General features: G+C 43.3%; 1 protein-coding gene across 1 annotated transcript in view; it reads right to left on the bottom strand.

Annotated features, from left to right (window-relative positions):
• Positions 1–4,640: 4,640 nt before the first annotated feature.
• The window catches only part of LOC128571104 (39S ribosomal protein L30, mitochondrial-like), a 32,850-nt gene continuing 18,568 nt past the window's right edge, over positions 4,641–18,922 (bottom strand). The window contains exon 5 of the mRNA XM_053570754.1: positions 4,641–4,761. Coding sequence (XP_053426729.1) covers positions 4,641–4,761 — 121 coding nt within the window. The remainder of the gene's footprint in view (positions 4,762–18,922) is intronic.

Raw genomic sequence — 18,922 nt, forward strand, 5'->3', positions numbered from 1 at the left:
TCTGGCTTGTTCTTGCCTATCTCTGCCCAACTCTAAACTCTTGGCTTTACTTCCCGGGCCCTGGCCCTTTGGACTAGGGGTTTTTATCCAGTTCTACTGGCATTTGGCTCTTGGGTTTCCTAACTGGGATTTGATGTGGATCACTCTCTGGGATGACCAGTTTCTGAACTGTCTTTATAAAAGCTATCCCCTGGCTATAGCTCTTCCAACTCCAAATGTCTGCATCAGGCTCTTGGCCCGTGCCCTAGGTAAGCCAGGCTGGACAGCCCCAGTGACGGGGGTGGCAGAGTGACCAACCAGAGGAAACAAGTGCTGCCTCCAGAGCTGGTCATGCCAGCCAGGCTGGGTGTCAAGACATCACCACTGGATTCCTTGGGGACTTTTTGTTGTGACCGGTCTGTTTACTTGCCTGCCTTGCCCACGAGACTATGACCTATGGAGGACAGGCTTGTGTCTGAGTCACTGCAGCATCCCGACCTAGAGCAGGCTCTGCTCCTCTGACCAAAGGCCTGCTGAACAAAGAAACAGGTGAACGCTGATGACCTTTCCTCTTTTGCTCCCTGCCATGGTTTGTCCTCCCCGCTCACAGGGACAGATGAGGAGCTTTGTTGATACTACCTTTTTTTGTTTGTTTAATTTTTTTGAGACAGAGCCTCAAGCTGTCACACTGGGTAGAGTGCTGTGGCATCACAGCTCACAGCAACCTCCAGCTCCTGGGCTTAAGCGATTCTCCTGCCTCTGCCTCCCAAGTAGCTGGGACTACAGGCGCCCGCCACAACGCCCGACTATTTTTTGGTTGTAGTTGTCATTGCTGTTTGGCAGGCTTGGGCCAGATTTGAACCTGCCAGCTTTGGCGTATGTGTCTGGCGCCTTAGCCGCTTGAGCTACAGGCACCAAGACAGGATTTCTTTTTTACGCTTCTTATCACCTTGCGTGTCTCCTTAGCACCGAGTCCTGCTGTTCTCTGGTCCAAGTCTCTCTTGCATAAGCATATAAGCTCCTTGGGGACAAGGCCTGTGTCATCTATACCTCCATATGCCCAAAGCTGGTCTAGAGCCTTGTGCATGGTGGGAGAGGCAGTATACTATAGGCTCTGTGGCCTTGGGCAAGTTACTTACCCCATCTGTCTCTCAGTTTGCTTATCTATGAAGCTGTCATTACAACAGTTCCCGCCTGAGGATTGTTGAGGATTAAATGAGTTCTTACTTGTAAAGCAGGCAGAGTGGTACCTCTTACATATTAAGCTCTCAATAAATGTTAGCTACTGTTATTAACTGTGATTATGACATCCTCTGTAAATGTTTTTTGAATGACTGACGGAATGAGAGCTACAGAGTCAAACAAAGCACTTTTCTACCCATAAAGAACATTAGGGATCAGACCCCTCTGTTTAGCTCCTCAAGACAAGCCAAAGCACCAAGCTATGTTCCCTGGATCGGCAGTACCTTTTTCATGGGTAGCAAATTAACACTTCTTCACATTGGGCAGAAAATGTTTGACTGAGGAAAGATTACTGGAGAAAGTTCATCAACTTGTGAATTGAAGGAAAGGAAAACATTTATTCATACCATCTCCCCCCCCACCCAGTTACTTTTGGGAAGGATATGATCATCATCTAGCTGCTAAATTAGGAGAAACCAGATGGCAAAGGGACCCAGTTTGGGGATATCCCTTAAATGGACAGAAATTTATCCAAAAAACTTTAAAGACAATTGAATCTCAAATCATTTTTAAGTAAACAATCATTATTTTGACCTTGGTTCAAATTCTGGTCTTGTTGATTATTGTTTGTAAGATACTACGCATCTGTGATTCTCACTGATCTGTAACATGGAAATCTCATAGGGCTGTTGTGGGGTTGAAATGTTAAATAATTTACGGCTCGGCACCCGTAGCACAGTGGTTACGGCACCAGCCATGTACACCGAGGCTGGTGGGTTCAAACCCAGCCTGGGCCTGCTCAACAACAATGACAACTACAACAAAAAATAGCCAGGCGTTGTGGTGGGCGCCTGTAGTCCCAGCTGCTTGGGAGGCTGAGGCAAGAGAATCGCTTAAGCCCAAGAGTTGGAGGTTGCTGTGAGCTGTGACACCACAGCACTCTACCAAGGGCAACAAAGTGAGACTGTCTCAAAAACAAACAAATAAATAAATAATTTACATGTGATTATTCGCATAATGAAAATGATCATAGGTGTGTACACACTTAGTATCTGAATCAATTTGGAAATTTATGCTGTATCTGGATCTAATAAAAATGCTCATCTTCTAAGAAAGAGTAACATTGAGTACCTGTAGGTGTGTTTGTTTTTTTAGAGACAGAGTCTCACTTTGTCGCCTTTGGGAGAGTGCCATAGCATCACAGCTCACAGCAACTTCCAGCTCTTGGGCTTAGACGATTCTCTTGCCTCAGCCTCCCTAGTAGCTGAGACCACAGGTGCCCAGCGCAACACCCAATTATTTTCTTCTGTTGCAGTTTGGCTGGGGCTGGGTTTGAACCTACCACCTGCCAATATGGGGCTGGCGCCCTACACACTGAGCACAGGCACCACCCTATAGGTGTGTTTTTTATTCTTACATTCTGGTCAGCAAAAAATAATAAAAAAAAATTTTTAATTGTGTATAGTGGGCCAGACTTTTTGTTAATGGCTGGAAAAAACACAATCCAAATTAGACTATAAGTAGCTTATAGTCCAGTAAGGGAGATGGACAAGAGGAGAGGTTATTGATAAATGTATTTCCAACAGTAGCATATTTTGTCCCCACAGAGAAGCAGCTAGGTGAAATGGAATGAGGGTAGGGTGGGGTGGTCAGGAAAGGCTTTTGGAGGAGTAGAAATGTGAACTAAGTCTCGAAAAAAGAGTAGGAATATTAGTCAGACAAAGGAGGGGGAAGGGAAATTCATTTCAAGCAGAGGGAGCAGCACGTCCAAAGGTCCTGGGGCATAAAGAGCAGTTCCATACTAGGAAGAGAAAATTGTCTGACCCTTAGTACAGAGTGAATACCCTTAGTGAGGAGGTAAGTGAAGAAACTGTAAAAGCAAGCCGCCTCTGGTCACGAAGAGACACAGACAGCCTTCGGGAGTCCTGACTCTATCCCAAATCAGGATGGAAGCCACTGAAGGCTGCAAGCACAGGAGTGGCCCAATGGCCTGGATGTCTTGGTCTGCTCACTCTTAGAGTGAGAGGAGAGGCTGGAGGCCTGGAGACCAGGAGGACGGTATTCCAAGAATGCAAGCCAGAGGTTCTCACCTGGAGCCATGCAGAGGCCACGAGGAAGGTGATCCACATGCAAGCTGACAGATGCACCTTACCCTGTAGAGCCACTCAAGCACAAGTGGCGTCTGTGGACTTCCAGTGCCCAGCTGGGGGGACGTGTCGGCAAGGAAGGGCACCCAGGCAAACTTCAGAGTATGGGAGGCACGTCTAAGAGACTGGATCCCCCCAAAATTTTAACAGAGATTATATCTGGGTGGTAAGATTATGGGTGATTTGTATTCTTTTTTTTTCTGTAATAAACATACGTTATTTATATTTTTTCATTTCATTTAATTAATTTATTTATTTTCTGAGACAAAGTCTCACTTTATTGCCCTTGGTAGAGTGCTGTGGCATCATAGCTCACAGCAACCTCAAGCTCTTGGTCTCAAGTGATTCTTGCCTCAGCCTCCCAAGTAGCCGGGACTATAGGCACTTGCCACAATGCCCGGCTATTTTTAGAGACGGAGTCTCGCTCTGGCCCAGGCTGGTCTCGAACTCGTGAGCTCAAGCAATCTACCCACCTCGGGCTCCCAGAGTGCTAGGATTACAGGTATGAGCCACCATGCCTGGCCTGCATGTGTAATCAGACACACACACATATATGAAATGAAATATACACACACACATATATACATGAAATGAAACAATTTCTTTTTTAAAAAGAATCAACCCAGGAACTTAGGATCAAAGGGGAATTGGAAACTTTAGGACAGGTTTTTAAAAGATGAATAATTCAGAGGTCTAGATCCAGTTTGGGGTCAGTAAGTATAAGATGATTTAGGGGTTGAGGGTGGGGAGATGAAGAACAAAATCTCCCCACAGGAGAGCTCAGAGAAGAGAATAAGTCCCTCCATTTCAGGGGCAGCCAGCCCTAGTGGGTGAACATACCCATCAAAGACTGGGATGACGCGCCAGCCAGGCATTTGGTAGAGTTTGTGCTCGGCACACAGACAGATTTTCAGTAGGTGGCTGAAAGATGTGCGGGGAAGGATTGTGTAACTGAGTTGTGGGGAAGAATAGTGGCCTATTGTTGGAGACCCGATAAACAAATTGAAAGCATTCATCTTGGGAGCGTGAGCCTGAAACAAGCTCCCAGACAGCTTAATGATCCATCCCGGGTCTTCTCCTGGGAGTGAGTCAGCAGCTCTTTGTATTAACCCAGTTCAGCCTCCATTGCCCCAGCGCCTGCTACAAAGCAACTGAAACGCCTCGCTGAGCCACTCCCACGATAAAGCCTCTGGCCTGTACAGTGGGGAAGATAGAACCAGACAGCCTCATCCATCATCCTCGGGCAGGACACAATCTCCCCTTCATTCTCATGTTCAGTGTTGGCATAATTAGGCACCTGGTGGAGGTAAATGTCTTCCCCACCCAAGGTCGTCATTCCGCAGTGCTCTGTCGAGGAGCTGTGGGTGGACAGCTGCCGACACAGAGCAGCAGTGCCAGTGAGGAGCAGCCTGACTTTTGCAGAAGTGCATTAATGAGATGGGAAACTGGTGGCCTGGGAAGCAGAGCCAACCGCAGTCAGGTCAGAAATGGAAATAAGAAACCACTGGAAGAAATGGAGGAGCTGGCAAGCCTTTAACCTGAGGCTCTGGATTTCCATGTTGGGTTCACTTCTGCAAAAGCTGTGTGATATCGAGCAAATCCTTCAACTCCTTGGAGCCTCTGTTTCCTTGACTACAAAATGGTGGTAACAGCATTTCCTCTTACCCCGGAGACTTAATAACAGTTCACACTTTGAAGAGCTTACTGTATGTTCTGGGAGCTGTTCGAAGGATGTTACATGTGTATATTGACTCTATAATCAGTTACAACCCTACAGAAAGTAGGTGCTATTGTTATTATTTGAAGTATAGCACCCCTTCTCAAAAATGAGATGATTGAGTAACAGGAAGTTAAGAAATTTGCCTGAAGTCACGCATTATTACAGAATCTGGCCTTTAAGCTGGGCAGTTGGCCTTTGGAGCCCACTCTCTGTCCCTTCAAATGCTGCACTTTATCTCCTCCATCAGCAGAAAAGAGCCCAGGGTGGTGGCTCATGCTTATAATTGTAGTACTCTGGGGAGCCGAGGTGGGAGGACCCCTTGAGCTCAGGACTAGCCTGAGCAAGAATAAGGCCCTGTCTTTACTAAAACAGAAAAACCTAGCCGGGTGTCATGGAGGGCACCTGTACCACCAGCTACTCGGGAAACTGAGCAGAAGGATTACTGCCTGGGAGTTTCAGATTGCTGCCAGCTAGGCTGATGCCATGGCACTCTAGCTAGGGTGGCAGAGAGAGAATATGTCTCCAAAAATAAAAAATAAAAGTGCTTTACAAATAGAACTGGTTTTATTCTTTCCAGTTTTTACTAACATACCCAGAGTGCAGAATTAAATACCCTAGGCCCTGCTCATGGCATGTTTGTGGTTGCTAAGGTTTTAATGCAGAAAAGAATGGGGTGTCTGCTGTGTCCTGAGTGCCTGATGCCAGTTCTTACAAAACCATGCAGGATAAGAGAGCTGAGACTTGGAGAACTAACGTGACGTCCCATGCCGTGGAGCTCATAAGCTAAATAGCTGGGATTTTAATTTGAGAGTCATCTGATCAGAAACTTTCCAGTGCAGGGCTGCTTAGACTTTAAGGAAAAGCCAGCTAAAGTGGTAGTTAAGAGCTGCGCTCTAGAGCCTGGGATCAAAGACCATTTCTACAACTTCCTAGTTCTGTGACCTTAGACAAGTAACTTTGCCTCTCTGGGCTTTGGTTTGCTCATTTGTAAAATGGAGATGACAATATTATCTACCTTATAAGGTCATAGTGAGATGCATATGGGTTAACCCAAGTAAAGCATAGTACAGGGGCACGTGGTACACTCTCAGTGGTTATTAAAGCAACTATTCTAGGCCTGGGGAAAAAGCACAGTATTTGATTCAAATTTTGCCTTGCCTAGGGGAGGCTTGATACCCCCAAATCAGAAAGACTCACAAACAAACTCTTTGTTTGTTTAGGGAAGATCCTAATGGGAAGCAAGCAGTAAAGAAAGACTTCTGGGAGTGTAGAACAAGGCCCAGAAAAGTCACATGCAGATAAATGGGAAAGAATGCTGTTGGACCAGGGAGTTAGTGTCTAGGGCCCAGAGTTGAGCAGCAGAATTGGGCTCTTCTTCCTAGGGCCATGCACAGTGTTCAGGGGTCTGACTGTGTCAGCAGAAGTTCCAACCAGGACATCAATATGGGGGTCTGTAAGACCTGGGCTGCAGCAATTGGGGGCATAGCCACTGGCTAGGGATTTTGAAGCGGGGTTCTACTTTGTGGGAGGATAGGGGTCAGGGAAGAGATTATGTTAGCAGATGGGGCTAGTATCAAACAGCTGATGTGTTTGTTAGAGTGGGAGCTTGGTAACAAGTACATCTTATTAAGTCTTTGTAGCTAAAATGGGGCCAAGACTATGATGAGGAGCGTGAGACACTCACCTCTACCACATAATTGAAGGGACTGCCATCAAACTCAAGAATCAAAATAAACTATTTTAATGCGATTTTTGGGGGACAGTGTTTTGCTGTGCTACTAGACTGGAGCAGTGGTGCAATCACAGCTCACTGTAGCCTCTAACTCCCAAGATTAGATGATCCTCCTGCCTCATCTTCCCCAATACCTGGGAATATAGACTTAAGCCACTATACCCAGCTAATTTTTCTATTTTTAGTAGAGACAGGGTCTCATTCTTCCTCAAGCTGGCCTCAAACACCTGAGATCAAGCAATCCACCCACCTTGGCCTCCCAGAGTGCTACGATTGATTACAAGCATGAGCCGCCACACCCGGCCCCTGTAATATTTTTAATCATCTAAATTAATGCAAAAAATCTATAATAAACACAACATCAGATTTTTCTCTGTTTTTTGAGAAAACCTCATTTATCTTAGGATCTAACGATATTAGATTTTTCAATGAAAACAAGACCTATGTTACTGATTTTTCCTCTTTTCCTCAGGCTTCAGTAGATTCAGGCACTGGAGACAATGCCTTGCATGTACACCTTTTGGTGACTCTAATCATGGGCTTTTTACCTTTTTATTTTATTACGAAACACGATCTCACTATGTTGCCCAGGCTGGAGCTCAATGGCTATTCCCAGGCATGATCATAGCTCACTGCAGCCACGAACTCCTGGGTTCAAGTGAGCCTCCCACTTCAGTCTCCTCTGTAGCTGGGACTACAAGACAGGGCTTTTGAGTCTTTAGGCACAGGCAGACCTCAAATCATATCTTTTGAAAGTGTCATTCCAGCTCTATGCTGGACCCAGGAGGCCCTCTTCCTAGCCCCAGGCAGCTTGGCTGTTGTTTGCATGGAGCTGGGAAAGAATGAAGCACGCACTCAGGTACTGGCTGCTATGAAGTGAGGGGCACTTGCAAAGTTCCAGGCAAAAACAGCTGCCAGGTAAGCAGCCAGAGTCCAGGGAGTCCATTTTTTCCAAAATCAGTGAGTCAGTCTCCCAGCAGTAGTAGGAAAGGGGGACATTTCACAGCAATGACAAGGAGTTGGAAACTGAGTGAGGAGGCATTTTTATGCGCTTCCATTTGAGATGAAACCAATCTCATGATATCTCCTGGGGAAACCTGCAGCAAGGGAGCCATCAGATGTGGCATTCAGTTAGGTCAGAGCAGGGAAGGCCAGACCAAGGTATTTGACTGACACAAGTGCAGGAGGCCAGAACCAGGGAGGAGATAATTAGCATATTTAAAGGTTTAGGATCTAGCTGCCTCAAAGTGCAGGCCACACAGGTGCCTGAAGGGAAGGATGTTATTCTGGCAGCCAAGATCCAAGTTTCAGGGACAGGATTTCAGTTTCTCAGAGCAGAGGTAACCAGACTGAAATGTGATGCTTTATTAATATTTTCCCTCATAAAGACGGGAACCAATATCGATGATTTTTTAAATTTAGCCCAGTGAGGCAATTCTAATAACTAAAACAAACAACCCTATTACTTACTGTCACCATGATTTCACAGAAGAAAAGCCATCTTACCACCAGAAGTAAAACAACCATGATCTCAGAATAAGTAGCCATTTAAATTGGAAATGAAAATTAACTTTACATCCTTTTTCTCACTTTGCATATTTGTCACAGAACAGGGCTGATGGGCAGGACCGAGGCTCCTCTTCCTGGGCTGGGGCTACCCTGGGGGCTTGGTCGTGAGAGACATGGCAGAGGCTTGTTAGCCAGGGACAAGGTGTCTGTCTTGAGCCATGCACACCTTTGCAGCTGGCACTTCTGACGTCCTGCTGTGGATACTCCAGGTCACTCACAGGGGCCCTCTCCCACATACAGCCCTCCTCTGGCCTGTGGGACCTGACACCTGAACTTGCTTTCTCCAGTTTGCCCCTTGGCACTCTCCAAGGGCTTTGACTGGATCCTGCTTTCCAACTCCAGCTCCTGCCCACCTTTGGGTGGATACCCCACCCCACCCCCATCCTGGCCCTTGTCCTCAATCACCCAGATCCTGTCCAGAATATTAGAACTTAGAACAGCCCTCACTGCCCCCACAATATAGACCAGCACTCCTTTCACTCACGTCCTCCCATTCTGCAGCTGGGCTGGAATGGTGTCCCAATGAGGGTGGTGACAGAAGGGGAAGCCTGAGTCTCAAGTAGGGACACAATCTGTAGAAAATAACAGGCCCCAGGACAGGCACTAACTAGGCAATTAACTCAGATCTGTGTTGAAGTCTGTCTCTTGGACTTGTCTGTAAGCTAAGGCAGGGGCATATCCTGATCATTTTTTTTTTTTTTTTAAGGACACATACAATGAATTTATTCACATATGAATAATTTTAAAGTAGTCATAGGAAATGACACATGTACGATAGTTCAGAATCCCCTTCATGGTCTTCCTCAAAAATAACCCCTGCCTCCCTGCAGTCAGCAACATTCTAACTTTTTTATTTATTTATTTATTTATTTATTTATTTTTTTATTGTTGGGGATTCATTGAGGGTACAATAAGCCAGGTTACACTGATTGCAATTGTTAGGTAAAGTCCCTCTTGCAATCATGTCTTGCCCCCATAAAGTGTGACACACACCAAGGCCCCACCCACCTCCCTCCTTCCCTCTTTCTTTCCCCCCCATAACCATAATTGTCATAAATTGTCCCCATATCAAAATTGAGTACATAGGATTCATGCTTCTCCATGGTTGTGATGCTTTACTAAGAATAATGTCTTCCACGTCCATCCAGGTTAATACGAAGGATGTAAAGTCTCCATTTTTTTTAATGGCTGAATAGTATTCCATGGTATACATATACCACAGTTTGTTAATCCATTCCTGGGTTGGTGGGCATTTAGGCTGTTTCCACATTTTGGCGATTGTAAATTGAGCTGCAATAAACAGTCTAGTACAAGTGTCCTTATGATAAAAGGATTTCTTTCCTTCTGGGTAGATGCCCAGTAATGGGATTGCAGGATCAAATGGGAGGTCTAGCTTGAGTGCTTTGAGGTTTCTCCATACTTCTTCCAGAAAGGTTGTACTAGTTTGCAGTCCCACCAGCAGTGTAAAAGTGTTCCCTTCTCTCCACATCCACGCCAGCATCTGCACTTTTGAGATTTTGTGATGTGGGCCATTCTCACTGGGGTTAGATGATATCTCAGGGTTGTTTTGATTTGCATTTCTCTAATATATAGAGATGATGAACATTTTTTCATGTGTTTGTTAGCCATTCATCTGTCGTCTTTAGAGAAAGTTCTATTCATGTCTCTTGCCCATTGATATAAGGAATTGTTGGCTTTTTTCATGTGGATTAATTTGAGTTCTCTATAGATCCTAGTTATCAAGCTTTTGTCTGATTGAAAATATGCAAATATCCTTTCCCATTGTGTAGGTTGTCTCTTTGCTTTGATTATCGTCTCCTTAGCTGTACAGAAGCTTTTCAGTTTAATGAAGTCCCATTTGTTTATTTTTGTTGTTGTTGCAATTGCCATGGCAGTCTTCTTCATGAAGTCTTTCCCCAGGCCAATATCTTCCAGTGTTTTTCCTATGCTTTCTTGGAGGATTTTTATTGTTTCATGCCTTAAGTTTAAGTCCTTTATCCATCTTGAATCGATTTTTGTGAGTGGGGAAAGGTGTGGGTCCAGTTTCAGTCTTTTACATGTAGACATCCAGTTCTCCCAACACCATTTATTGAATAGGGAGTCTTTCCCCCAAGGTATGTTCTTGTTTGGTTTATCAAAGATTAGGTGGTTGTAAAATGTTAGTTTCATTTCTTGGTTTTCAATTCGATTCCAAGTGTCTATGTCTCTGTTTTTGTGCCAGTACCATGCTGTCTTGAGCACTATGGCTTTGTAGTACAGACTAAAATCTGGTATGCTGATGCCCCCAGCTTTATTTTTGTTACTAAGAACTGCCTTAGCTATACGGGTTTTTTTCCGGTTCCATTCAAAATGCAGAATCATTTTTTCCAAATCTTGAAAGTACGATGTTGGTATTTTGATAGGAATGGCATTGAATAGGTAGATTGCTTTGGGAAGTATAGACATTTTAACAATGTTGATTCTTCCCATCCATGAGCATGGTATGTTCTTCCATTTGTTAATATCCTCTGCTATTTCCTTTCTGAGGATTTCATAGTTTTCTTTATAGAGGTCCTTCACCTCTTTCGTTAGGTATATTCCTAGGTATTTCATTTTCTTTGAGACTATGGTGAAGGGAGTTGTGTCCTTAATTAGCTTCTCATCTTGACTGTTATTGGTGTACACAAAGGCTACTGACTTGTGGACATTGATTTTATATCCTGAAACATTACTGTATTTTTTGATGACTTCTTGGAGTCTTGTGGTTGAGTCTTTGGGGTTCTCTAAGTATAAGATCATGTCGTCAGCAAAGAGGGAGAGTTTGACCTCCTCTGCTCCCATTTGGATTCCCTTTATTTCCTTGTCTTGCCTAATTGTATTGGCTAGAACTTCCAGCACTACGTTGAATAGTAAAGGTGACAGAGGACAACCTTGTCTGGTTCCAGTTCTAAGAGGAAAAGCTTTCAGTTTTATTCCATTCAGTAAAATATTGGCTGTGGGTTTGTCATAGATAGCTTCAATCAGTTTTAGAAATGTGCCACCTATGCCTACACTCTTCAGTGTTCTAATTAGAAAAGGATGCTGGATTTTATCAAATGCTTTTTCTGCATCTATTGAGAGGATCATGTGATCTTTATTTTTGCCTCTGTTAATATGGTGGATAACGTTTATAGACTTGCATATGTTAAACCAGCCTTGCATCCCTGGGATGAAGCCTACTTGATCATGATGAATGACTTTTTTGATGATAAGCTGTAATCTATTGGCTAGGATTTTGTTGAGAATTTTTGCGTCTATGTTCATGAGTGAGATTGGTCTGAAATTCTCCTTTTTGTTTGGGTCTTTTCCTGGTTTTGGTATCAGGGTGATGTTTGCTTCATAGAATGTGTTGGGGAAGATTCCTTCTTCCTCAATTTTTTGGAATAATTTCTGCAGTACAGGAATAAGCTCTTCCTTGAAGGTTTAATAGAATTCTGGAGTGAAGCCATCTGGACCAGGGCATTTTTTGGTTGGAAGATTTTTTATTGTTTCTTTGATCTCAGTGCTTGAAATTGGTCTGTTCAGGAGCTCTATTTCTTCCTGGCTGAGTCTAGGGAGAGGGTGTGATTCCAAATATTGATCCATTTCTTTCACATTGTCAAATTTCTGGGCATAGAGTTTCTGGCAGTATTCAGAGATGATCTCTTGTATCTCTGTGGGATCAGTTGTTATTTCCCCTTTATCATTTCTGATTGAGGTTACTAGAGATTTTACTTTTCTATTCCTCGTTAGTCTGGCCAATGGTTTATCTATTTTATTTATTTTTTCAAAAAACCAACTCCTTGTTTCATTAATTTTCTGAATGATTCTTTTGTTTTCAATTTCATTGATCTCTGATTTGATTTTGGATATTTCTTTTCTTCTACTGAGTTTAGGCTTAGATTGTTCTTCTTTTTCCAATTCCATAAGATCTCTTGTGAGATTGTTGATGTGCTCTCTTTCTGTTTTTCGAATGTAGGCATCTAAAGCGATGAATTTTCCTCTCAAAACTGCTTTTGCAGTATCCCACAGGTTTTGGTAGCTTGTGTCTTCATTGTTGTTATGCTCAAGGAAGTTAATGATTTCCTGTTTTATTTCTTCCTTCACCCATCTGTTATTCAACAGAAGACTGTTTAATTTCCATGCCTTTGGGTGGGGTGGAGCATTTTTGTTAGAGTTGAGTTCCACCTTTAGTGCCTTATGGTCTGAGAAGATACAAGGTAAAATTTCAATTCTTTTGATTCTGTTGATATTTGTTTTGTGTCCCAGGATATGATCAATTTTGGAGAATGTTCCATGGGGTGATGAGAAGAATGTATATTCTTTATCTTTGGGATGGAGTGTTCTATATGCGTCTATCAAGCACAGTTGTTCTAGGGTCTCATTTAAGTCTCTTATATCCTTGTTTAATTTCTGTTTAGAGGATCTGTCCAGCTCTGTAAGAGGAGTGTTAAGGTCCCCTGTTATTATCAGATATCATATTGCTCAGACTGAGTAAGGTCTGTTTCAAGAATCTGGGAGCATTTAAATTGGGTGCATAGATATTTAGAATTGAAATGTCTTCTTGTTGTATTTTTCCCTTGACCAATATAAAGTGACCATCTTTGTCTTTTTTGACTTTAGTTGCTTTAAATCCACATGTATCTGAAAATAAGATTGCAACTCCTCTTTTCTTCTGAATTCCATTTGCCTGAAAAATTGTCTTCCAACCCTTGACTCGGAGCTTTAATTTGTCTTTTGAAGCCAGGTGTGTTTCTTGCAGACAGCAAATGGATGGCTTGTGTTTTTTAATCCAGTCAACCAATCTATGTCTCTTCAGTGGGGAATTCAAGCCATTAACATTTATTGAGATAATTGACAAGTGTGGTAGTATTCTATTCGTCTTATTTTGTGAGAGTCCATTGCTTAGTTTTATCTTTTGCATCAGTGTGGAGGTTTGGTTCTGTCCTTTAATTTCTGAGTTCTTACTTTGCTGCTGATCCATTGTGGTGGTCAGTGTGCAGAACAGGTTGAAGTATTTCCTGTAGAGCTGGTCTTGTTGTGGCGAATTTCCTCAATGTTTGTATATCCGTAAATGATTTGATTTCTCCGTCAATTTTGAAGCTTAGCTTAGCAGGGTACAGAATTCTGGGCTGGAAATTGTTCTGTTTAAGTAGATTAAAGGTAGATGACCATTGTCTTCTTGCTTGAAAAGTTTCATTAGAGAAGTCTGCGGTCAATCTGATGGATTTGCCCCTGTAGGTCAACTGGGGCTTACTCCTGGCAGCTTGCAGAATCTTTTCTTTGGTCTTGACTTTGGACAGGTTCATCACAATGTGTCTTGGAGAAGCTCGGTTAGAGTTGAGGCGACCTGGGGTCCGATAGCCCTCTGAAAGCAGTGTGTCAGAATCTTTGGTGATATTTGGGAAATTTTCTTTTATAATATTCTCTAGTATGGCTTCCATTCCTCTGGGGCATTCTTCTTCCCCTTCTGGAATTCCTATAACTCGTATGTTGGAACGCTTCATAAAGTCCCATAATTCTGACAGTGAACGTTCTGCTTTCTCTCTCTTCTTTTCTGCCTCTTTTACTATCTGAGTTATCTCAAGAACTTTGTCTTCTACCTCTGAAATTCTTTCTTCTGCATGGTCTAACCTGTTGCTGATACTTCCCATTGCATCTTTAAGTTCCCTGATTGACTGTTTCAGTTCCTTCAGCTCTGCTATATCCTTTTTATATTCTTCATATCGTTCATCTCTGATTTGATTCTGTTTTTGGATTTCCTTTTGGTTATTTTCCACTTTATTAGCAGTTTCCTTCATTGTTTCCATCATTTCTTTCATTGTTTTCAACATGTGTATTCTAAATTCCCTTTCTGTCATTCCTAACATTTCTGTATGGTGGAATCCTCTGCAGTAGCTACCTCATGGTCCCTTGGTGGGGTTGTTCTGGACTGGTTCTTCATGTTGCCTGGAGTTTTCTGCTGATTCTTCCTCATGGGTGATTTCTTTTATCTGTTTCCTTGCCCTAATTTTCCTTTCACTTCCTCTTGCTCTTTAAGTTCTCGTGCCTGTGGACTCTGACGCGGGAGCAGGGAGCCGTGAGTCTGCAAAAAGGGCGGAGAATGGGCCTGATCATATATATATATATATTTTTTTTTTTATAGAGACAGAGTCTCACTTTATGGCCCTCGGTAGAGTGCCATGGCATCACACAGCTCACAGCAACCTCCAACTCCTGGGCTTAAGCGATTCTCTTGCCTCAGCCTCCCGAGTAGCTGGGACTACAGGCGCCCGCCACAACACCCAGCTATTTTTTGGTTGCAGTTCAGCCGGGGCCAGGTTTGAACCCGCCACCCTCGGTATATGGGGCCGGCGCCCTACCGGCCCTACCTGAGCCACAGGCGCTGCCCTTGATCATATTTTTTTAATAGGTAACAAATATATGAGAATTTATTACACCATCATCACTCATTTGTATATGATTACAAATTTTCATAATTAAATGTTAACATATGAAATAATGTCTTTGAACCCAGAAAATATTTTTATTAAACTCACATGTCAGAAAATGCTATAAAGGACAGATAATACGTTGCATGGCAAATCTGGATTCAAATCGGCAATCATCATTACAGGTTAAATCCCGCAAGATGAATTTTAATATAAATTAATGGCCTTGCAAATGTTCAGAATGAAAGAAAGGTTACTTAATTGCAATTTATGAGAAAGAAACTCACATGGCTAATATGAAAATGATTTCACAGCATCTATAATTGAAGACATCTTTATTTTATTTTATTTTTTTATTGTTTGGGATTCATTGAGGGTACAAAGAATTAAGTTACACTGATTGCATTTATTAGGTAAAGTCCCTTTTCAAATTGAGTTCTGCTCTCAACAGTTGTGCCATACCCCGTGACACCTTCCCCTCCCTCCTCCTCTCTTCCCGCTCCCTCCTTACCCTACCCCCAACCATGTGTTAGATCACCTACTGTCTTCATATTAGAATTGAGTCCACTGGATTCTTTCTTCTCCATTCTTGTGATGTCCTGATCATATTTTCATCTTTTATTTCACGCCCACCCCTCAACCTCTGTGCTTAGCTTTCCCCCTCCACAAAACCCAACCAGTAAAGCCCATTTACAATATTTTTGTTGCTTTTAATTTGATTCTTTCACTCAACACACATATCTTGATCATTTGCCAAGAATGAGCAACTATGATAAGCACTTTGAGCTCTACCGAGGCAAATGAGATACAGATGCCACCCTTAAGGTGACCTCAGCCTAACAACCAAGGGGACACACAGAATAAAGCAGAAAATAAAAAATGCTTCCAGAAAAGTATGAAGACTGGGCTGAACTGATTTCACCTCCAAGTGCTTCAGTGGTGTCGCCCCTGTGGGTCAGCCCAGCCTGGAAAAGAAGTCTCCCCTCTGGAGCTCTAGCCAGTCCCATTCAGGCTTGAACAGGGCTCTGAGCTAAGGGAAGTGTCAGCACCTCCAGCACTTACTTGTTTTCAGAGGGTTTTTTTTTCCTTCAGTTTCCCATTTGTCTTGGTCTGCGGGTACCCTCCTCCATGACCCTTCTCCCACATTCATCCCAAACAAGACAAGACCTTCTCTTAAAAACAAGTGACTTCTCCTCCCATTGCAAGATAAGGCTGCCCTTTGGGTGTTATTTTCATTGATTTATTGACCCTTGTTTTCATGCTTCATTTGACTGGCCTTGGAGTTACTCTGCTGAAGCCCGAAGGTTGTTTAAGCAGAAGGGCACAAGAAAGAGAGAAACAAACACTAAACTACCCAGAAAAGAATTTTTAATTAATTAACTTAGCATCAGTGATGAAATTCCCCCAAAAAGGAGTCCAGAAAAAAGTTGATGGGTGAAAGAGATAAACGGTGGCCCCCAAAGAGGAGGCTGCAGAGGAGATGTTCAGGCCAGGTTCACTGAAAGGGGAGGGTGACTCACCAGAGCAGTGTGAAGATGGCACTTGCACCTGAGGGGCAGTTAGAGACCCCTTGTATATGGGGCTGTAGGGGGTGGTTGCCTGTCAGGGTCTTTTGGCACAAACTTCTGGGGGGTGGAGCTAGATCCTTTGAGTCTTTGTCTTAGAAGGAGAGGAGGAGAAAGAGGGGAAAAGCGGTTGTGTGTGGCTGCATTTGGCCCCCCAATAATGGGGAGTATCTTTCAGGCCAACGATATTGATCTGAGATTTCCATAACCTGCAGTGCTTCCTGCTAAATGACACCGGCTATGGTCAGGCTTCCTATGGAGGCTGGGGCATGTCCCCAAGAGGTTCTGGGTGGCTGCCTTTTGGTGTCAGATCCAAGCCTGCACAAGATTCCCAAAGTGATGTTTTCCAAACTTTTGACGGTGGAACCATCACTTTCTTCCTGATCTGATTTGAGATGGGGCCGCCTGGAAGCTGGGGGAAAGAATTCTGAATCAGAAGTCCAGAGACCTGAGTGCCCATGTTGACAGCACTCCTGACAGGGGCAAATTCCCCAGTTTATCTGAGATTATGTTTTCCTGAGTCAGATAGTCTATAAAGTTCAACGAGTCTCTGTATGCTTATTTTTTTAAGGTACGCTTGATTAGTTTTAATTATTTAATTATGAATCTAATGTATATTCACTGTTTAAAAAAAAAAGTAAAGATGGTACAGAAACATACCAAGAAAGGTACCTCATCCCTACCTACCATCTTAAGAAATAACTACTACTAGTTAGGTGACAGAAATTAGAAGTCCACACAAATATATCACTAGGTGTGTTTAAATCCCACCTAGATTCCAAGTCTGCCTAATAGCTATGGAATTCCCAGGCTTACAAGATAAGACCTCTGCCTTCTTAACCCATTTTATTCTCTTGGCACTAAGAAAGGTTTGTGTTTTTCTAAAATATATTCACTTTTTCTAAGAAATTCCAGAGATAAGGAAAAGATATGAAGTCAGCTTGTATAAATAAACCCAAAAGCCAGTTCTGCGTAACTATTCTGAATTCCTTATTCAGTGATATTACGCTGGTAGCCATAGTAGGAGTATTTTATACCATAGCAATTGGCAAATGCTACAAACCAGGAATCCCCCAACTCTGCCTGTCCCCATCCAGTTTTCCAGCATACCACTGGGCCTGGTGAAGAACATGCCTTAACAATTCACGAGAGTCAACTACAGCACTGTGGTTTAGTAGATTCTGTGGAGTCTAGAGAACTGGATTTGGCCGGCACTGTGGCTCATGCCTGTAATCCTAGCACTCTGGGAGGCCTACGTGGGTGGATTCCTTGAGCTCAGGAGTTTAAGACTAGCCTGAGTAAGAGCAAGACCTCATCTCTACTAAAAATAGAAAAACTAGCTGGGCATTCTGGTGCGTGCTGGTAGTTCCAGCTACTCGGGAGGCCGAGGCAGGAGGATCACTTGAATGCAGGAGTTTGAGGTTGCTGTGAACTAGGCTGAGGCCTCTGGGCTCTAGCCTGGGGCAACAGAATGAGACTCTGTCTCAAAAAAAAAAAGGACTGTTTTGTAGGTTGTGTCCTTGCTGGAAAAGCCAACAGAAACCTGGGCAAGACCGTGAAACAGATGCTGGGAAAATCATAGGGGGCCTTTACCTGCTCTCTTCTGCTGTTCCAAAGGTAGCACTTCATACTTTACATCTCTTAACCTCTATGGTAGATGGTTAAAATAATGGCTCCGAGGACTCAGGCCCCCTCGTTCCCATGCACCTTTGTAATAAGATGTTGTTGCTCCCCCCATCAAGAGGTTAGGACTACAGGATGTCCCAAAGGTCGCCATGCATACATACATACATACATACGCAGGGAAAGTGAGAAATTGTAGCTCGTATGCCTTTATTTACTCAATATTTTTTATACAGTTTTACAAAATATTTCTCTGTTTTGATATATAAATATAAAATATAATAGGAGTTTGTCAAATTTTCTTACGCATGGTGACCTTTGGAACACCCTGTATTTTGTTACCCTCTTGAATCTGGACTGGCCTCATGGTCTTTTTTAACCAATAAAAGGCAGTGGAAATAACATTGTGCAAATGCTAGAGCTCGTGGCTAAAGGGGTCTTCTACAGTCACCCTCTCAACCTTGAGACCACCGTATGCTCGTGAAGTTCAGTCTACTGGAGGATGAGAGGCCACTTGGAGAGCCAATGACCAACACTAACTGCCAGACACGTGAATGAGGCCGTGTGGGACCCTCTAACCCAGTAGGTCTCAACCTTTCTAATGCCTCGATGTATTGTCATTGTTACAAAGGGGTCGCAACCCACAGGTTGAGAACCGCTGCTCTAGCCCAAGTTAAAAGGCTGAAGCTGTGTGAGTGATCCCAGGTGGAACTCAATAGCCCAAATAGTCTTTGCACAGCATTGTGGGAAACAATAAACCATTGTTTTAAGCCCCTATGTTTTGCTGTGTTTTGTTACACAGGAGTTAACTGAAACAACCTTAAAATCTGGAGGCTATTTCAGGGCCTGCCGAGAAAGCTGTCTGCACTGCCCTGTTCTTCCTTGGCCCATCCTGGGACCCTCTGGTCTATAAACAAATCTCTGCTAGAGTTGATAAGTGGTCAGGATTTAAAGCAGGGGTCCTCAAACTGCAGCCC

This window comes from Nycticebus coucang, chromosome 18, assembly GCF_027406575.1.
Source record: "Nycticebus coucang isolate mNycCou1 chromosome 18, mNycCou1.pri, whole genome shotgun sequence".
In the NCBI taxonomy this organism is placed as follows: Eukaryota; Metazoa; Chordata; class Mammalia; order Primates; family Lorisidae; genus Nycticebus; species Nycticebus coucang.